The 22,379-nt window shown below is 41.0% G+C and overlaps 1 protein-coding gene across 4 annotated transcripts in view; it reads left to right on the top strand.

Moving 5' to 3' along the window:
- sh3gl2a (SH3 domain containing GRB2 like 2a, endophilin A1) overlaps positions 1 to 22,379 on the top strand; it is a 42,186-nt gene that overhangs the window by 14,158 nt on the left and 5,649 nt on the right. For all 4 annotated transcript variants that reach the window (XM_030722995.1, XM_030722931.1, XM_030722876.1 and 1 more), the window contains exons 2-8: positions 16,866 to 16,934; positions 18,034 to 18,106; positions 18,737 to 18,880; positions 19,249 to 19,382; positions 19,484 to 19,642; positions 21,660 to 21,763; positions 21,952 to 22,067. In XM_030722995.1, coding sequence (XP_030578855.1) covers positions 16,866 to 16,934; positions 18,034 to 18,106; positions 18,737 to 18,880; positions 19,249 to 19,382; positions 19,484 to 19,642; positions 21,660 to 21,763; positions 21,952 to 22,067 — 799 coding nt within the window. The remainder of the gene's footprint in view (positions 1 to 16,865; positions 16,935 to 18,033; positions 18,107 to 18,736; positions 18,881 to 19,248; positions 19,383 to 19,483; positions 19,643 to 21,659; positions 21,764 to 21,951; positions 22,068 to 22,379) is intronic.

Raw genomic sequence — 22,379 nt, 5'->3', positions numbered from 1 at the left:
TTCCTGACAATTTTCTGTAAACCCTGAAGATGGTTGCACAGGAAAATCCCAGTAGATCAGCAGTTACTGAAATACTGAGACCAGCCCATCTGCCACCAGCAACAAATTCCACATTCAGTCACATTTTTATCCGATTCTAATGCTCAGTTTGAATTTCAGCAGGTCATCTCGACCATGTCTGCTGCCTAAATATACCGAGTAGCTGCCAATGATTCACTGAGTAGATATTTGCATTAACAAGCAGCTGAGCAGGTGTACCAAACAAAGTGGCCAGTGAGTGTATAATCATTCTATTTCATATTGTGGCACCTGCTACCTTCTCAGATCAGATGTTATTCCAAACTGACATGACAATACGAGCAGCACTTTAATAAGAACTATAATTTATACATGGCACTAATTAAAGTTGAGACTAGTTTAACCTCAGTTCTTTATGCCTAGTAAACTGACAGGTGTGCAGAATTTTATACTCACAAGCAGGCTTAATCTTAAGGATAATTGATGTGGCCAGAAAAGTGTGTATTACAGATGCATGCCCACGTACACTGCACACAGCAGGTTGCAACTGAGCTCTTTAATAACTAACATTAATACTGATAGTCAGTGTCCATATCCCAGACTTTACACCCACACAGATACAACTCACAGTACTGCTGCGTAAACAGACAAATTATATCACTGCAAATCTGCTGCACACACAGAACGTGTTTTCCTGTTCGGCTTTGTTTTAGAAAAAGTCCTCTGCAGGCCTCGAAGCTCTGTCATTATCTCTTCTGAGAGACACGCTCACGTGAAATGGAAATTATGGTCTGGCAAACAAGTACAGTGGAACAGAATGCTGGCATGCTGTGATGTGCCATTAAATTTGTATTTGCATCTCATACAGGCGTGTGTTTGAGTAAAGGGTGAGTCACTCCATCTGAAGTTGTATTTTCTTTCAGGATCATGTTCCTCACTGTCTGTTGGTGATAAATGGAAATGAATAACTCCGTCTTTAACCAGTAACTGTAGATTTTTTTGAATTTTTTTTTTTAAGTGAATATAGAAAAAGCTGTACACATTTATTATCTTTAAGTGGTTCCATTTTGGTGTCAAGTAATCCATTCCTCCTCTCCTCTAAAAAAAACATAAGCTGCTTTTCAACTGTTTTAGTATAATCATTGTGCGACCATAGTCTCACCTATTTGCTTACTAAGTCCCCAGTTACACAGGCCTAGAGCCTGGTCAGTGACCCCCTCTGGCAACTGCTGGTCTCCGCGGAAAAGTGTGTAATCTCCAACCACTTGGCAAATGGTTGCTTGAGGTTTCTAGGTCACTTGGTGAAATTACAAAGAGGTATGCAGTTCTGCGCCAAAAACCTCCTTGCAATTGTTTTGCTTACTAGCAGATTGGCACAGATTGCATTCAAGACACCAAATTGTCTGCAAAAACTTGCCAACTACTCGCTGAGCAGTAGTGAAATGGAGACCGTCTGCCTTCAAAATAAAAGTAGCTCCTTTTGAAACATGTTGGCTGCAGCAACTAGGGACAGCTTTTACTTAGAACGAGAACATTTTTACTAGCATTCAACTAGCAGTTAACTCTTTGCAGACAATTCTGTGTCTCCCATACAAACTACAGGCGACCACAGCAATCTGCTAGCAACCAAAGCAATCACAAGGAGGTTTTTGGTGCCGCTACCTCTTTGCGACTAATTTCATCCTAGTGGCTGCCAGTAATCTCAGGAACCATCCACCAACACTACTTGGTGTTACTTTGCATTTTGAAGTGTCAGCAGTGACAGAGGGTACCATATTTGGAAGAGAGGGCGGAGTCAAACTAATGCTAATCTTCTTGGTTAGTGAGCTGCATTCAAAGATTGTATGGGTGCAGCACATACACACAGATGGACACATCTTATTGCTCCAAGTAACAAACTTCGCTTTTCAAACAGTCCTTTAAAGATGTTCCAAAGGCCATCTAAAGCACAAACCCAGTGGAGCGCTCCCATTCATTGATGTTCAGCAATGTTCTTCAGTACCTCTGTACCGCACTGATTATCGTTCGCTTTTTTCCTGTTGTTGTGAAAGTAACTTGGCACTCTCAGCCACTACAGAAGCCTTTGGATCGACTATTTACCTAAATGCTGAATGATTAGGAAAAAATAAGCGTCAGTTTATACTCAGACTTATGTTGTAAGACATGCTGTTCAGCTATGTTGAAAATCAAATAGGTAGTTGCACTTCTTTTTGGTTAGTGAAACAATTTCATCTCTCATCCAAGAGACTTCTTCGGTGCTAAAAGTCCCAAGTATTTAACCCCCAGTGGGGATTTTCCCCTTTATGGTAGTCCTCAGAGTTGTTGACCCACCCTGGAATCATGTGAGTCATTAAGGGCCACATGAGCCAAGGTGGTTTGTTGAACAGAAGTGGAGGCCTGCAACACCAGTTATCAGCCATCTATAACACATCTTGGGATCCCTTTCCAGGCGTTTCAACCCTTACTCACACCTTGACCCATGTGACCATAATAACTTGCATGATGGTAGGGCAGTGTCTCTCAAAGGATTCACACCCCGGCCCTTGTGAAGGTAAGGGCCCACACTTTAATTTGCTCCTCGGCTCAAGTGACCATTAGCGACTCACATGATTACAGGGTGGTTCAGTGACTCTCAGGACCACCTCCAGGGGGACAACCCCTCCATCAGTTTCAGAACTGAAGAAGCCTCTTGGATGAGAGGTGAAACGTCTTCACGAACCAAAAAAAGAAGTCAAGTTGCCTTCATTTCAAATCACACTGGCAGACTGACTCAACAGACCTTCAGTCTTTCTACTGGCTAAAAAAAACATTACAATCTCAATGTAGTCTTTAAATCGTGTGAAACTCAGCAGTGGGCTGGAAAGTTTTCAGGGCCCTGTTTGTACATTTAGTAATTTTTTAACGGCTTTTAGGCCTAAATACTGAGTAATATTACTGGCCAAAAACAAAAAACAGTGACGCATATAATTCATCGGATGGACTTTAAAAAAAAATAAAAATAGACTTCAGTAAACAGGTGAAATTAACAACCAAGTCAGAAGAGGACTGAGTGGCTAGAAAATGAACATGCTGAGCCTTTCACACCTTCCTGTGATTCCAGGGCAGACCTGCGGGTGGGAATTGTGAAGTAAAGTACTGAGCATTGCACACTTTATGATACAAACAGAGTTGACGTGGCAAAAGAGAATCAGCCTAGTTTCTAATGGAGAAAGGATTATTCTCCTGCATCACTGTCCCTGCTTTACCCAAAATCTGCATCCATCAGTATAACTGCCATAATTTGCAAAAATAAAATGCCACATTTAAAAATAATAACCCGAGAATAACTCAGCACCATAAATAACTTTCAGTCCAATAATTTTTGTCGCGTGTACTCATCCCCTGTCGTTGTCACGTCATCATCATCACGAGTCCCAGTGCTCACAAACTCTGGCACGTTTTTACCACACAGACACACAGTGCCAGCTGGTTCTCACCCACCGCCGCCACCACCACCCCTCCCTCTTCCCCCCTCCTCCCTCTCTTCCCCCAGTTACTGAGCATTACATGGAAGGATGTGTGCACAGCTATCTCCCCAGCTACAGACTCATCCCTGCTGTTACATAAGAGCCACGCACAGGCTTACAAATCAGATTATAATAGCCACGGGCCACACACTTAGAGAAGATAGAGGTTAGTGAAGCAACATGGTGGACCTATGGATTGCTGCCGGCATGAGTTTGGAGAGAGAAGTAGCTGGCATCCTGTCTTGTCTGGGTGTTTGTCTGCACTGGTGTCTTACAGCTATTAAGAAAGGACTCAAAGGAGCGACTATAATTTAAGGCCCCATTTTTGTGTCCCAGTTGGTTGTGCGAGACTGTTGTCAGCATCACAGGCAGCAGTAATGTTGAATTTTGTCACCACTAATACCTAAAGAGGTCTTGATGTTCAGCAGGATTACTGTCATCTTGAAACGGCTGTGTTTGGAGCAGGCACTTTCTGAGATTTAAGAATAATGGAGGGATTTTCCTTGATTCCACGAGAGCACAGGTCTATTATCAGGACAGCCAGTACAAACATAGGGTTACTGGGTGTTAATGCACACTCACAGCTTCCTGGTGTTATGTCCTTAGGAATCCTGGTCAGCTGAGGTTATAGTTTAGCAGCATACTGCAGATTTCAGTTAAGGTGAATGCAGTCAAATTGGTGAGTCACAGTCCAAATTTGGAGCGTGGTGTTGCATGAGATGCAAGATGATGAGAACAGTGAGGCCTTGCGGGTATTTGGAGGTGAGAGAAAAAACAGAAAACAAGAGAGAAAAGGACACGAGACAAAAAAAAAATCATCTGTGCATTTTTATTATTATTTTTTAACATTTTTTTAATACTTTGTGAAGATTTGACAGTTCATTGTCATATTCACAGCTGACCCAAACATTTCTGAACCTCAGTCCTCTTTTTCACGAGATACAAGGGGACAGTGGAGGGGGAAAGAAGGTGATAAACATATCAATTTAACCTTTGTACACACAAAAGTTGTGTGATGACAGTGTTGCGTTTAATCTGTAAAGATATCACACACAATGGTGAAAAAGGACAGTTAAGCAGCAGGTAAATGGATCAGGAGGGGAGGGATGTTTTAATTCTGACTGGAAGTGTCAGATCGTCCTGTTATTGTCCAGCAGCAGGGGCTGTCCCGCTAATGGCTTCACTAATCACTCTTGTCATTTTTAATCTTCCTCTTCCACCCTTGGTGTATTTAAAGCAGGGGCCTCCGTGTGCCCAGTCTGGATTAGAATAGCGAGCAGGAAGGAGGAGGGGAGGCGTGGGAGGCAGTGGGGAGGAGAGTGACATCAGCAGCATGCTCCTTGTGTGCCTCACATTATGTGCCATGTGACTAATGCTAACAGTACTGTTTTAATACTGAATATATACAGCCTAAGCTAGCATGAAGATGACAGCAGGTCAGAAACGCTTGGATTACATTGATATAGTATTGACAAGTAGGTAATGTACAAATGTACCTCTGCATTTGAGCATACATTGTGAACATAGAGACCTTATAGATATGATCCATTTATTAATTCTATTTATTATTTTTTTTAATATATATTAAACACAAGCCAATTGATTGGCTTGTGGTATGTCAGACTGAAAAATCTCTACCAGATTGCTGTGTAATTGTGTCCATACAGTCACATGAAAACAAAGGTTTTCACAGGACTCTATGCATTCCTGTGAAAAAATAAGAGGTTAAGTTGCAGCCAGTTGCAGATAACCAAATGAACTTGATTAATTGATCATTAGCAAGTGTGAGCACCTCTCAAAGCAGAGGTTTTGGCAGCATGCTTGTCTGTAGCATTCACTCCTTGTTAATACAATGCCATGGTTATACCCTGCAATGCTCAGAGAAACTACAAAAAACCCCAAGAGCTACATCTCAGACTCTACAGGTCTCAGTTAGTCAGTTATTAAATCTTAAAGTTCATGACAATAAAAGCTACTTTTCACAAGAGGTCCCCACAGTGAGTATCTCTGCTTGTTTGATTTGGAAAGCATTTTATACCGACTGCCCCAGGGGGATTTGTGTCTCTTCCTGGGATTAAACCGGGGCTCTTCATGACAGTACAATTAGAGAAATACTGAACAAGTACGGCCTTTTTGGAAGGTTTGCTAGGAGAAAGCTTCTTCTCTCTAAAAAGAACTTTGTAGCACAGTTTGTACAAGATTCTGGAAAAATGTCCTTTGACAGATGAGACCAAAGTGAAGATATTTGCTCAAAATGCAGAGTGCCACATTTGGTGAAAACCAAACAGTATATCAGCACAGACACTTCATACCAACAGTCAAACAGTGATGGAGGGGTGATGATTTGGTGTTGTTTTTCAGCCACAGGACTTGAGCATCTTTCTGTCCAAGGTTTAGGTGTTGGACAGAAGGCCAGTCCATTTTGCCGTAATTTCATTGCAGCAACTCAGAATTGTGCTCAGTAGCTTGTATGGCCCCTACACATGACAATGCCTGACAATGTCGGGGCATGTTCCTAATGAATGTTGTCCTGGAGGATCACCTCCCAGATCTGGACCAGGGCATCACAGAGCTCCTGGACAGTCTGAGGTGCAACCTGGCAGCATCAGATGGACCTCCAGGAACTGCTTGCATACTCTCACAACATGAGGCCGGGCATTATCATGCACCAGGAGGAACCCAGGACCCACTGCACCAGCGTAGGGTTTCCTCCCGATACGTAATGACAGTAAGGGTGCCGCTGCCTAGCCCTTAGAGGTCTGTGCATCCCTTCATGGATGTCTCTGCAGACCACCACTGACCTACCACTAAACCAGTCATGCTGAATGATGTTACAGACAGCATAATTTTCTCCACAGTTTCTCCAGACCCTTTCATATGTGCTCAGAGTGAACCTGCTTTCATGTGAAAAGCATAGGGCACCAGTGGTGGACCTGCCAATCAGGCTCCACAGTGCTGGGCAGTGAGCACAGGGTTCACTAGAAGATGTCGGGCCCTCAGGCCATCCTCATGAAGTCTGTTTCTGATTGTTTGTTCACAGACATACACACCAGTGGCCTGCTGGAGGTCATTTTGTAGGGCTCTGGTAGTGCTCATCCTGTTCCTTTTTGCAACTTCTGTAGGGTCCATGTATCACCTCACATAACCAGTAGTGACACTGACCCTAGCCAAATGCAAAACTAGAGAAAAAACAGTCAGAAAAGATGAGGAGAGAAAAATAACAGTGCCCTCCACCTGTAAGACCATTCCTGTTTTGGGAATTATCCCATCGTTGCCCCTCCAGTGCACCTGTTGTTAATTTTATTAACAGCAAAGCAGATGAAACTGATTAACAACTCCCTCTGCTACTTAACTGACCAGATCAATATCCCAGAAATTTAACTGACTTGATGCTATACTCTGATTAAAAAGTGGTCCTTTAATTTTTTTTGAGCAGTGTCTATTAAGTGCTTTGAAATGCGAGAATATTTTTTTCAGGACTTCTGCAATTTAACGTCTTTTCGGTGTACTTGCAGTTTTTCTTTACATTGCAGATTAACTCCTTTTATCGACTGACTGAGATGGCTTCAGTGTTTTTTTTTTTTCCTCCCCTAATATAATAACTTTATATTTAGCATGCAACAAAAATATATCCTCTTTTTTCTTCACTTTCTCTATATATAGCATTCACAAAGGTAGAAGAACCACCCCGGAATGTTTTAGAAACTGTAATTAATAAAAACACAAAGGCATATGTATACATATGAAAATAATAGCCTGACACCTTACCTCTGGCTTGTCTGTGCTTGTGCAGATATGACGATGTAGCATTGATTATACTGTGTTCTGCAGTGAGTAAGGTAATCTAATCCTGGACTTCCTTTTAAAAGCAACAACAGACGCTTTCTGTGTCAGTGTGCGTCAGCTCGGTTTCATTGCAGCCTTTTAAGAGTATTAACTGAGCCTGTCCTACACAGGTGTAAAAGCCTGCTCTTTAAAGTCTTCTGTTGTATTTGCCAACTGGGTTTTTATTAATCCGTGTAGGCAGGTCTCTTAATCAAAGAGCAAGCACTGATGACCTGCAGGTGAATTATTGTTGGCAGTTAAATATATAAAAGTGAGATTCAGTATCTGGTAAAGGTTTTATTTTGGCAACAGTGTTGAATAAAGCCTTTTAAAGTCAGGAGAAAGTCATTCTTCTTTGTAGTAATATGCTTATTGGGTTTCTTTCTGTGAGTTTGACTACAAGATCAATTCAACTCTCATATCCTTCACTAAAAACAAAGCTGAAGCTCTCTATGTGCTAGGTAGCCTACCACATAGAGAGACTAGATACAGGGAGAAAAAGTTGTCCTGGTTTTGTTCAAAATATAAATATACCTACCAGCACTCATTTTATAAATCAGAGTTTTCATAAATTAATCAAACATGCATGGATGGATGATAATTTGTTATTAAGCAGATCTGCTGTCCAAATTGTGTTACAATTGCTGGCGTTAACCTGCCAGGAAAGAAGGCAGATGGTGCTAATACTGCTAACATCAGTCACATACTGAGTGTCTACTTACTTGTAGCCTAATGCATTAGTATTAGTATTAATTTAAAACCTCTGTTTAATTGAATATGTACTTAGTTTGCTAGATACACCCCAACCTTCTTCCATAGATTATTACTGGAGGATGCAATGACACCTGCAGCAGGGGAGCAGGCTGAACAGAGGTGCAGTTTTAAGTGTTAACCTTTTGTAGCCATGACTGAACCCAAAGTGTTTTGAAACAGATGCAAGATGTTTTTATTTTTTACTAAAATTTCTTCTGTTTTTTTGTTGTTTTGTTTTTTTCAGTGCAAACTGCTGCACCACCATGGCAACTACGGTGGAGCAGTTTGCCCAGTAGCAAGAACATCTGAATCTCTGTGTTTGTTTTGGCATTTTTGTGTGGAGTTGGAGATTCTAAGGTCTCAGTCAGATGGGTCTAGAGATGGGTTAACAAACCCCTGGCCTAGTGACCACCAGGGGAAAGTGTGCATGAGGATGGACACATGACGCCCATTCACTCGCTGTGACCATTTATTCATTACAGTGTTTGAACTAATGAGCTGGGAGGATAAAGTCCAGTTAATGTCCAATCCAACTGACATTTGTGTTCTTGCATGCAGCTTCGCCGGGTAATGTCTTAAAAAGTTCAGGGGTGTGTGAAAATGGCTTCTGAAAAGGGCAGAAACTCACTTTGATTTGAAGCTTCAGGTGCTGAAATAACCAGTTTGGAACACAGACATTGTAGAATGGATGATTTGTGAGGTATTGTGAGCTGGAACTTTAAGATTTCATATTTGGGGGACTGGAATATATCTTCTTTGAACCCCAGAAGGGTTTAAATATGTTTTTACTACTGATGTGAAATGTAGTCAATCCCATTTCTGTCCATAAAATCTTCCTCATCTGCCAACATCACTTGTATCCCAGTATTTCTTTTAAAATCTATATCCTTAATATGAATTACACTTTAAATCACAGTGTAGGTTAGCTTGTACAATAAGACTCACAGTCACAGTCATTAGCTATAGATCTTATTCACCTTGCTCAGGGAATTTGTCTTGCAGCATGACAACAAAACAGACCTCACATTTCAACAAGAAAGTAAAGTGGTAAAACTGATGAGTGTGAACAATTTAAAATTGGTAAACATCAATGCAAAAGAAAGAGAATAAGACAGCTGGTCCTGATGATTGGATTTACTTAAATTACTCTTCATCAGAGTAAAATCTTGAACTTGAGAGCTGATTCTCTCAGGAGTAAGGTCACCCATTACATCATCATGCTCGTTTTAGCTGTACTAAATCCTGTTGTTGCCACCAAAGTCTCTAAGAATGTAGATGCGCTCTTAAAACATCCATATGGGAGCATGTCAGGACACTGTCTGACCATAGCGATGACGTAATGGATCTTGAGATGGGGGAAGAGGAAGAGCCTTTGGCAAGATCTCTGGGCTACTTTTCTCTCCCCATTTAGCATATTTAATCTAGTCTGATTTGGGTTGTGTGGATGCCGGCCAGATAAAAAAGAATTGGAGAGTGAGTATCTTTTTCTGGTTGGAGTCAGTGTTTTTATTTCACGTCTCGTTCCGTGTGGTCTGCCACATTTGTGATGTCAGTCCACCAATTTTAAATAATCCAACAATTATGGGACAGACAACATTTTGTACAGACAGGCAATCCCTAGAAGATTAATCTCAGTAACTCTGATCCCTTGATCTTTGCTCTACACCACCATGAGGAAGGACTCCACTGTTTCGAGTGAAAGGTCACAACAACTGTTCAAATGCCATGAAATTTGGTACACAGACTAGTACTAATTTTGCAGCTCTCTTAACTTGTTTGCAGCATCATCAGGTCATAATTTTATCCTCTCAAAAACAAAGTATTGGAGCGATCACTGCAAGTCTTTATCAGTTCTGGCCTGCAAAACCAATACAGCCTTGCTAGCAAATTGTGCACACAACAGCATGAGCATGTTAGCATTATGCTCGTGCTTTTGGTGGTGGTGGATTTCCGCAGGCGCAGACCCACCACACGGACACCGGTGAACATCCAGGGAGTGGACATTGAGATAGTGGACTCTTATAAGTACCTGGGTGTTCACCTAAACAATAAACTGGACTGGACTCATAACACTGATGCGCTCTACAGGAAGGGTCAGAGCAGACTCTACCTGCTGAGAAGGCTGAGGTCTTTTGGAGTGCAGGGGACACTCCTGAAGACCTTCTATGACTCTGTGGTGGCATCAGCCATCTTCTATGCAGCAGTATGTTGGAGCAGCAGCTTGTCTACAGCTGAGAGGAAGAGGATAGACAAGCTCATCAGGAAAGCCAGCTCTGTCCTAGGATGTCCTCTCGACTCAGTGCAGGTGGTGGGAGACAGAAGGACTCTGACCAAAATAACATCACTGATGGACAAGGTCTCCCATCCCATGCATGAAACTGTTGCTGAGCTGGAGAGCTCCTTCAGTGACAGACTGCTGCATCCTAAATGCACAAAGGAGCGTTACCGCAGATCCTTCCTCCCAGCAGCTGTAAGACTTTATAACCATCACTGCTCCCAACAAAAACCACAATAGCCTACACAATGTAGGATAATATATAATATACTGTAAATAGTCCGGCACATCATGCACATTGTATATAGTGTTATTATTATTAGTAGTATTAAGGTTAATATTGTTTGTTGATTTTATATATATTCTTTTCTTAATAGTGTGAATTATTATATCTTTATTTATATTTATAATAACTGCGGCTGCTGTTACACCCAAATTTCCCCTCTGTGGGACAATAAAGGCTGTTTCTTCTTCTTCTTCTTCTTCTTCTTCTTCTTTTATTAATATGTGGAGACTGTGCCAAACTGCAGCCTTGCAGAGCTGCAAACACGACTCTACAGTCCTCATATATTTGACCTCCTCCTGATTTGTTTGGATCGTTCTGATGTTTATTATACCACTTAACTGAACAAGCAATTCTTTTAGTAATAGGAAGGAATGTATTAATAATTAGAGTTCCCCTCCATTCATAAGCATGTTTGACCTTCACTCAGGAGGTTGATGTTTTTGTTCGTTTTTACTTTCACCTGCTGAAAATGTGCAAGGCCTCAATCACACAGGTCTAGAAACCAGTCGGCGTCCATCTGGCAACCACCGGTCACGAGGGAAAAAATTAGTGTTCTCTAAGTGGTTACTGGAAGTTGCTGGCTGTCGCTGTGAAATCGATAGCTAAAGCCCCTTTCACACAAGCCTTTAGACTGGTCAGTGTCCCTGGTAACCACCAGTTACTAGGGCAGGTGTTCATTCTGCAAATGGTTGCTGTCTGTCCCTACTTGAAGCTGAGTGGAAAGAGGTGCTGCACCAAAAAAAAACACCTTATAATTGCTTTGGGCACTAGCGGGTTGCCACAGTCTCCAGAGTTTGCCTGGAAGACACCGACTTGTCTGCAAACACTCACTAAAAGTTGTGTGTTACTGCTGCAACCGACACATTTCAAAAGAAGCAAATTTTACTTGATAGGCGAACAGCCTCAATTTCCAGATACATTACACTTTTTCAAGTGTCACTTGAAAAACTCAGAGAGTAAATAACAAGTATTATCAGACAAGTCGGCATCTTTCATGCAAACTACGGGCAACCGTTGCAATCAGCTAGCAACCAAAGCAATCACAAGGAGCTTTTTGGTGCGGCAACCCTTTTGCCGCAATCGATTTCACCTGGCAACATCCAGAAACCACTCACCAACCGCTCAACCAATATTCCAAGGGGGTAGCCGACGGGTCTCTAGGCCTGTCTGACTGAGGCCTAAATTGCAATAATTTCTCACCTCAAATCTCTGTTGAACGTGTTTGAAAACGATGTGGAAACTTTCACAACTGTAATGTGGAAACTTGAGTCCTCTGGTGCACAGAGACTGAGAAGCGCAGGAAACAGATTGTCTTATACTGTGGAGAATGAACATTATTTGCGTATTAATAGATTCTTTCCAATTAGGGTCAAGGCACAAATTATCCTCACAGCACAGCATTTTTATGTTTTGTTGGTATTTTTTTTTTAAGTAGTCTGTAGAATGAGGCTCTGGAGCATGGTATAAATAAACCTGGCCAAAAATATGCAGTGGAAATCCCTGCATTGCTTCTCCATGTGGTTTGAGCACAAAGCAGCCTCATGTCCATGCACTTACATATATCAGCACTACGTGCCTCTGACGTCACAGGTTGCATGTCATCTACTACGACACTGCTTTTATTTCCCAGCAGCCTACTGTGTATTTTACAGTTCTGTGTATGGGTCGCTTTACACTGAAACCACTGCTGCACAGTTCACCTTGTTGTGTCCTTTCCCTACAGGGGGATGAAAGAGAAGAGTAGGAGGGCTAAGAGACAGTTATGGGTGGAGGGAAGAAAAGCGTAAGGTTGGTCTCTGGACGAGAGACAGATTAGAGGGACAAAAAGAGATCAGCCATGTGTTAAAGCACAGTGACATTTTGGGTTCCCTGGGGAGGTTTTAGATTGTCGGTTTCCTGGCCATTAGGGGAGGTCGTCGGCATGTGACACATTTACATTGTGTGTAGTAAGTCACTGGTAGCAGCAGGATCAATCTTCACTCCCACTATCTCATGATTGGCTGTGACTTTCTATATGTCTCTTAACATGAGGGAAAGTTTGCATACATCTTCCCTCCATCAGTGCACTTAAGTGCCATCTCCACAGCTTGCAGCCATCAAAGCAAAATAGTGAATTACTTTGCTCTCCATTTTCAAAGTGTCTGGAGGTTGAATGTGCAGCAACAGCAGCCAGTGCTGGGCAGGAGCATGTACAGCAACACTGTTCCACTTACTCAAAACAGCCACCAACAGCTCATTTATCCCGTCAGTTTCTCTTTCCCTGCAAAGCTACATGCAGATCCCCACGATGCTGCTTGTCTGTGTTGTTACTCTATATCTTATTTCTGTTGGCTCTGACTTTCTATCCTCCATTAATCTTTAAGTCATATGAGTCAGTTGTGTGATGCGGTCATATTCATATTGACAAATATGATATGGGTGAAATTACATCTCTGAATACTCTGTGAGGGTGAGTCTAGTTTGCACCACCCAAGGTCATGAGACTTGTCCTGTCAGATGTGTAAGCTAGTGTTTAAATTCTCACGTAAGTTTACAGTTGCTGATCCGGTTAAAGAGATATTTCAAGGGCATTGAAGGCTTCCTTCATTTACTAGCAATGACAATAACAGTTTTCATCACAAATTGATGGAAACAAATTTAGATGAATAAATTAAACAGGTTTTATATTTAATGTTACAAAGCTCTCCTATAATGCAAGCCTTTCACTGTGGTTCTGTACATTATTAACTTTTATTGGATGCATGCACATCCAAAACAGCTTCTTAAGTAAGATGATTAGTCACTGATGTAAACTGTTCTGTAGATTCAATGCTAAAGCTGTCTGAAAGAGCATATACATTTTGCTATACAGTGCATTATATTCATTATCTGCTGTTTTATTTGTATATGAGTTCTGAATGTCAAACCGATCCATCAGATTGATAGAAAGCACTGTCAGCGGTGTGCATACTACCTTCTGCTTAAACTCCCATTATTTGCAGTGCTTTGCTACAGTTAAAAATTGCACCTTTGATTTAGACTTACTCCAAGTGCCAGTTCGGTAGGGAGTAGGTGAGAAGCACAAATGAGATATTTGAGACACAACAAGATTATGAAAAAAACAGAAAAACTTTCCCTGCACATGTCAAACCTGGGGTGGACATGAAGAGTCACAATCATCTGATTCTCTCTGTGGTGTAAGAATAATTGGCACCAAACCTGTGACTGGATCATTATGTACAGCTGTTGTTCAGTGCTAACCATTTTGAGCTCACACACACTGACTAGATTAAAAAAAAAAAAAAAAACACTCACTTTTTGATTTTATCCTATTCTTTGTCAGTTTCGTCAGCGCCGACAATTCAGCGTGTTTCTTTAAGTAAGCTACATGAAACATGGCTTTTTTTTTTTCTTTTTTGATTAGTCTGCTCAGTGTAGTTGTGCATCTGAAATTGCACAGCAATCATATGTAATTGCCTGTATATAACACTCCAGGTGTAAAGTAGTTCAGGATGTAATTAGCTGGTGTGTTTGTTGTGGTATTTTAGTTGAGGGATATTTCTCTGATACACTAGTTGACCTGGAGCAATGATGTTCTTTATATTCCAGGACCTTAGACAGAATCGTGGTAGGGTTAGAGGAATTTGTTGCTGCACCATGTGAAGGCTTTCTGGATTGACCGTCTTTTAAGAGTTGCAGACAGGTGTGTTTCGAGTGAGCTTGGTGATACATGTCATACAGAAAGCATAAGATTTGAGATGGGCTGCAGTTGGTTGAACATTGAATATGGGTGGCTGAGCACAAGGAAGCTGAGCACCTTTGAGGGCATGTCTTATCCCTGCTTTGCTGATGATGTTCAGTTGTATCTCTTTTAAGCCTGAACATGTTTCTAAGCTACATATACTGATTAGGTGCTTATCAAAAGTTGGATGGCTGATAAATTTCTCCAACTTAGTGAAGAAAAAAACTGAAGTCCTTGTTTGTGCCCCTGACAGATTTGTGCGTAGGATAATGGTAACTCTTGGTCCCTTTGCTACATTAGGAACCTTGGGGTAACCTTTGACTCTGCTTTTACTCTAGATGTTCATGTCAAATCTCTGGTTAACTCTTGTTTTTACCATTTAAGGAATATTGCTAAGTTAAGTTCCATTGTGTCACACTTTGAACTTTAGATTTTTATTCATGCATTTATTTCAGCACGTTTGGATTACTGTAATGCATTGTTTGCTTGGCTAAGCAAAAATTCCTTGGAGCGTCTCCAGGTTGTTCAGAGTGCTGCTGTGAGGCTTCTGACAAAGTCTTCCAAGTCTTCTCATGTCACGCCGTTGCTGATCCAGCTGCACTGGCTCACCATTACATTCAGAGTCCAGTTTACGACTCTGGTTTTTATTTTCAGAGCTCTTCATGGACCAAAACCAGCTTAGATCAGTGAACCCTTACATCCATACATCATCATCAGGTCTCTAAGGTCATGTGATCAGGGCCTACTGGTTTTAAATCATACAAGGCTGAAAACTAAAGGAGACAGAGCTTTGCAACAGTGGCTCCCCGACTCTGGAACTCTCTCCCTTTGAGCTTGAGAGCTGTGGATTTAGTGGTGTCTTTTAAAAAACCAGCTAAAGACTCACCTTTTTAGACTCGCGTTTGGTTAGCACTTTGTGATATTTGTCTTGAGAGTTGCTAAATAAATACATACTTAGTTTTACTACAGCTGTGACTCACGAACCATGTGAAACATAGATTATGCCAACTTTTTTTTTTTTAACATTTGAAAACACATTCATCCATTTTATTTGGTTTTATTGGGGGGGTTTCTGTTGCCATCATGAAAATCAAATCCCTTTTAGTCTTTGATCAAATCCCTTTTAGTCTTTGATCATGAGGTCTGACAGAAGAAAGAATCTGATGCGTGATTAACAACAGGAAGTTACACACACCTGATAAGCCAGGCATGGGCAGGTACCTGTCGCCAGCTAAAGGAAAATTTCATGCCGAGGGGAAATTAACGACAGGAAATGTATCTGGCTGCTGGATTTGTACAATGTATGCATGTGTGTGCGTGTTTTGCATTGCTGTCAGAATATGGAGCTCTTTCACTAGCGGGATCATAAGAGACTTTGCTACGATGACTCATAAAGCACCAATCCTCAGAAAGTCTTACACTGCATAAACTGCTGCCACAGGCTTAGCCTTATAAACCTGCCGGCTCTGTCTGTCACAGATCATCCCTCTGCATCACCCCACCACCACCACCACCATCGGAATAAACATGTCTCACTTTTGCTCGCATAACGAGAGATAATTCAGTCTCTCATAGTTCACATCACTAAAGACGTGATCAGCACAGGAAACACAAATGCAGGGTGTACAGTGATATTTATGCTCAAGGAAAGATTTCATCGGCTGACCTTAGCTTTCATGATTTCTTCAGTCACACATTGTGACATTCCCTGAAAGCATTTTTCCTCCCTCAGTCCATCCTCTGAGGGCTATGTCTGGCCTCGTTGTGTCAGATTGCTGCCCCCTCAAGGCGCCTGGTTGTATCAGAGATTGGTCTCAATGGTGGCAGAGCTGGAAATGTTAGAAAGTGAGGGGACGGGAGTTATTTCTGTATCCATGCCTGTGCACGTGGACTCATGCCATGTCTGAGGCTATAAATGCAAATGCTTGCAGCTTGTTAGATGTCCACACTTATTTTATCTCTATCAGCAGACATAATTAGACATGATGGAGCATTTCTCAACAGCAAACCTGGATTTTTAAAAAGTAGGAGCTAACCGGAAGTCTTTTCTTCTCACCAAGTTCAATTTACTTGCTCCAAATTGTGCTGGTCTCTAAATTGTATGTGAGTTTCCCTGACCGACTCAGATGGTTAACAGGAAGGGGGAAAAAAGGGAACAACAGCCATGTTCTGCACTGATGGCATATGTTTCTCTTATGTCATTGTTACATTAACATTGAAAGTATAATCTCAATTATTTATCAGTCAAAATAAATACAAAATAAAATGATGAAAGTTCATTTTAACCTTAAAATACTCATATGAGAAATCTTTTATTAGTTGTGTCTGTACTTTGCTAAGGGCTTTTTACATATTTTTCAAATTCAATAATTTAATTTATCATCACTGAAAATTGCAGAAATGTCTTTGACTTCTTGCATTTGAAGCATTTCGGCTTTTCATGATTTGTCGGCCTGACAGTTGATTTTGTTTGTTTTGCAGAGAGTGAGCGAGAAGGTCGGGGGAGCAGAAGGAACAAAGCTTGATGATGACTTCACTGAAATGGAAAAGGCACGACTAAACTTCGTATTCACATTATCACCTTGTTGTGCAATAACTCCTTCTTACTGGACTATCAAAACTTTGTTGGACTAACATAGACCTCAAAGATGACACCACTCTAATGTGTTAACTCTGATTCATAATCCACTGATTTAGTTTTAATACACTGATGTTCTTTTAAAAACTCAAAAGTTGTGGAGATATATTTCACACATATTTGCACAAGAGTTTAATTTAAACTCGAGAGCTGCAAGAGACACGTGCTTGAAAATGTCTGATTGACTGTTTACCTCAAACCCTTTCTGAGATGTTGGACCCACATGTCATGTAAAAGACTTCATGTTAAGCCTGCATGTTTTGTTTGTTTTTCCAGCAAATGAGCACTAATACATGTTTATATTTGTGTGGTCTCATGGCTTTTAATACTACAGTTCCAGGATATATTGCCAGAACAGAGGCTGACTGGTGCGACGTGGTTTGAAACAAGAATAAAATATTATCCTGGCCAAAGTTCATCTCACTCTCACCAAACCTCTGCAGAACAAAGCAACACTTTTTCTTTTAATGTCCATTTGTTTAACTGTGAAAGGCAGGATTAAAAATCAGTGACTCGTGTTAATTTGTTACCGATTTTTAGCTCATCCAGCCAAAGAATCAAAGCGTTCATGTGATGGTGAGGTATCCATCCATCCCTCCACAGCAGATTTTAGTGAAACTTGCACAAAGTGTCCTCACCCAGATTCTGCTCAAGTTCAATATCAAGATTATATTGACTGCTTTACAGGAACTTTTCCAGTCTCACAAGACTTGCTACCTGACCAAAGTATTGGTCAGGTTTTAGTGATATTAATTTGTCCTGAATTTGACTGTTTGTGAGCCTCCCTGACTTCTCAGTGAATTTGAATTCTCATTCATTTGTGCAATACGGCCAACCAATGACAGTAGAACTTATCACTCTCTTTCTGTACTTCACGTATTACAATAACCTGTGAATTGTGATGGCTCATGAGCTACTGCATCACTGGCCTTCTGGTTGTCTGCCTCATTTCTTACCTGTCATTGTTTCTGTACTTTGTGTGTCCGTCTGCTTCCACATTGTGGTTTACAGAAGGTGGACGCCACGGCTCGAGCGGTGCTCGACATCATCACAAAGACCACTGAGTATCTGCAGCCAAACCCAGGTAACATGAACTATCTGTGCAGGATTTTCAGCTCCATTTGATGATTTTTTTTTTCCATTCATTTAGATTTCTCCCACAGAAATCAAATCACAGGAACACACAAACATCTCACTGTGCGTCTAAGCATGAACTCACACACAAGGCCCCGTGCAGTAGTAGCCAAATGTTTGCACACCCCTAGTGTGTGCTTGCAGACTGCAAACACTTTTCGTCTCCAGCTAGGAGCCTTTCCGATCTTGAGTCATGAATCTCCAGATGATTTTCCTAAAGATTAGACTGGGCATTGTGAGGGTCATTCCAAAAACGTCAATATTGGGATTTGGTGTTTCTGGCTCAAGAAATATGCACTGATTTTTACCTCTGTTCCCACTGTTCCAGTGTTATTTAACTCGCTAATTGTTAATCCAGAATGCTTATTAGTCTTCATTTATTGCAGTTGTATTTTGTAATGAAACTCACAATAATCTGCAAATTAAATATCCAGCATGTTAACAGTAAATAATGAACTCATTTTGGGCATTTGAATGAGATTTGAGTCTGGTGGCTGATGTGTTTTAGGACTGCAGATTAAATTTTTTTTAAATACTTAGCCCAGAAATATGTGATTTCATTAGTTTTCTGTCCCTACAGCCACAAGAGCCAAGATGAGCATGATGAACTCCATGTCACGCATCCGGGGCCAAGAGAAGGGGCCAGGATATACCCAGACCGAGGTTATCCTGGGGGAGTCCATGCAGAGGTTTGGCAGGGAGCTTGGAGAAGAGTCTAACTTTGGTGAGCTGCAGCACACTAAGAGCTCCTCGCAGAAAGTCTGACAAAAACTTCTTACAGACTTCACAAGAACAAGGCAGCATGATTTTATTCCTTCAAGGACACAGTAAAAATGTTATGAAAAATGTATGAGCCTGTTTTCCAGCCAAGATGCAGAGCCGGTTGCCTTTGTGCATAAGTGAAGATATTAAGATGTTTTTCAAAGAGAATGACCTGTTTTGGAAATCTGCTTTAGGTTCTAATGAGAGCGTTGTTCTTAAAGTGGCCATTTTTAAATATGATCATCTTTTTTCTGCAGTATACACTGACATCAAAATGTGTTTTCACAAGTTATATAGTGACTAAATGCAGTATGTCTGTTCTTTTCATAGGTCTTGCTTTGATTGAAGTTGGAGAAGCCATGCGTGAGCTTGGAGAGGTTAAGGATGCTCTGGACATGGAGGTGAAGCAGAACTTTGTTGATCCTCTGCAGAACCTCCACGATAAAGATCTCAGGGAAATTCAGGTACTTTGAAACACACACAAAACAAGGAAGGGGGGGTAGGCTAATGAAAGTCATCTCTAGGTCAGGGATTCATATCAACTGTCTGTTTTTTCTTCTTTCAGCATCACCTGAAGAAACTGGAAGGTCGCCGTCTGGACTTTGATTATAAGAAGAAACGTCAGGGCAAAGTGACGGATGATGAAATCAAGCAAGCACTTGAGAAATTCGATGACTCCAAGGAGATTGCTGAGCAGAGCATGTTCAACCTGTTGGAGAGTGATGTAAGCATCATGCACTTCCCCCAAATGACATAATAAACCTTTACATTTCTTCCTATACTGCCAGCTCCTGCTTTTTATGCAGAACTTTAAGTGCTGCAATGAAAATGTGTCAAATTCAGCAGTCGGTATTGCACCGTTTGCGTTTATATCTTGGTATCCACCGTTATGTTTATGTGAATTGACCAGTTATAAGCAAAGGTATTAATATTTCAGTTTATATTAATTATGCAGCATCACACAGAGAAGAGTCTGTACACTTCACACTGCACAGTACAGGTGCAATGACAGACGGAGGATAGGAAAGACATATTGGGCATTTTAATCCTTTGCAGTAGATCACAGCTGACAAACAATCCATAGTGCATCTGGGACATCTTCATTCACCCATTCACATAAGTACTTTTTTTCTGCACTTCTACATCTAAGTGCTTTCTTTCTAACAATCACACCCAGACACACGATGAGGGTTCAGTTAAGACAGCCAGTATCATTTACACCATTATTTGCCTACATTCTTTTTTACGGCACCACCTTCTCAACTGTCATGAACCGGCTTAACGTTCAGAAAAAATTTGAAGCCCACACAGATAATGGAACTAAAATGTATTTAACTACATTAAACTGAAAAGAAATATACAGTGACTAAAACTTTAAACAAGAGAAAATTGAACCCAGAACCAAACCTAAATAAACTACATGCTTTCTTGCTGGGAATTCAATCCAAAGAGCCAGTAGTTTAAAAAAAACAAAACAAACAAGTATAACATGACAGCATACATAAACGACAATAAATCATTTTAAAACCTAATCAATGCAGGGACAAAGGAGTCTCTCAATCTGCTCGTCCTACATCTTGGCAGCCGATATCTGCATCTAGAAGGAAGCAACCTAAACTCCTGGTGCAGTGAGCGGTCTGAATCTGTCAGGATCAGTCTGGCCTTTTTCACTGACCTCCTCTTATGCAAGTCAGTAAGGTTACTCAGGGCTATGCCAGCATTTTTTCTGCACACTTTTATGACTCCCAACAATCTAAAATCAAAGACTATCTCCTTTGTTTTAGAAACATTTATCTGTAAAAAGGAGGACTCACACCAGTCAGTGAAATCCCTGACCACTGGTCATCAGCAAATTTTAAAATGTGGTGCTGTGGATGCTGGCTGCAACAATCATTGGTTTATAAAATAAATGAAAGCAGTGAAAGAACACGGGCCTGAGAAGACCCGTTAGAGGAAAAGAGGACATCGGAAAGGACCTGGTTGATCCTCACCCGCTGAGAACGTGCAGTTAAAGTCTATCAGCCAACATATGAGGCCAGAGTCAATAATACCATAAGAACATTGTAAATTTGTGGTTAAAAGCAGTTAAAACAACAGAAATGAATAAAAAGTCATATTGCCAACGTTTTTGTGCCCTCCAGATATCTTAAAATCATATTTAGAAGGGTTCCTGTTGCATCCTCCTCTCCCCTGCCTGACCTATAAGCAAACTGAAGTGCATCCAGATATTCTTTAACTTTAGATAACTTTAAGAGAAAGAATGGTAGCTAACAGGCCCTTTTTATGTACAATTAGCTGAATGGTGACAGGTGTGCTGCCTTTTAGGACCCGCCTCCAAAACAAAGCCAGAAAGAGTTGACAAAGCAGGTAGAGTGGGAAAGGCCATCACATTTAATAGGCTGTGGAGTTATGATTTGTGGGAGGCCAGTGTGCAGTCTTTTAATGTGTTTAATTTCCGAGTCCACAATTTCTGAGTGTGTGTGCGTGCATGCGTGCATGGATGTGTGTGTGTCTTGATTCTTAACTTTCGGTTAGACTAAGAAAGTTTGGGTTCACCCCTCTATAGCATTTCACAAACTAAATGAATGTTTGAAAAATTAATTGATTAATTAATCACAAATAATACATTCAAAGTCTGAGTAACTCATAAGGTTTAAAGTAAGCAAGTAAAGTAAAGCAAATCATCAGCCTGTGGTGTGGATCTGTAGTAGATTGTGTGCTTCTTCTGTGTACATCAACAGATTGAACAGGTGAGCCAGCTGGCTGCGTTGGTTCATGCTCAGGTGGAGTATCACACCCGAGCTGCTGAGATCCTCACACAGCTCACCAGTAAGATCGACGAACGGTCAGTACTGACACGTAACTCTCCCACTGGGTCCTCTTGTTTTGGCAGTCAGTGTCGGTGTTAGTCTGTGATTTTCACGGACATGTTTGGACCATTATATAGTAATGCAACAAAGCCAAAGAAACAGAATCTGGTTAATGTAATAATTCTATTATCTGTGCTCTGATGGATTCTTTGACTTTTTGTAGGATAAGAGATACTTCCAACAAACCAAAGAAAGAGTTTGTCCCAAAACCGCGCACGTCTATGGACTTCTCCATCAATTTGAACCAAAATGGAGGTGTCCACAGTGCTCGCTCTCCAGGTAAGAACTAGAATACAAACTCACTGTTCAGGAACATGCCCAGAAACTAGTCCTGGTGTCATATGTATACTTTCATCTCAATTTTGGGAATCTCGTGAGTCTAGTTTTGTAATATTTTTTCGGTAAAGGATAGTTTCTGGGCTAATTTTTATTATTTTATGACACCCCCTCCCCCCCCATTTAACTCTCTCTGTTTTTCATTTTCACTGTAAATTCTCAAATAAAAACCAACACTTTGGTCAAATATTAGACCACTTACAGTCCTGAGAAAACTAAAAACACTCCATGAGTCAGCAGCTTGCAGAACCACAT

The sequence above is a fragment of the Archocentrus centrarchus genome, chromosome 1, assembly GCF_007364275.1.
Source record: "Archocentrus centrarchus isolate MPI-CPG fArcCen1 chromosome 1, fArcCen1, whole genome shotgun sequence".
Classification (NCBI taxonomy): Eukaryota; Metazoa; Chordata; class Actinopteri; order Cichliformes; family Cichlidae; genus Archocentrus; species Archocentrus centrarchus.
This window is presented reverse-complemented; position numbering and strand designations above follow the sequence as displayed.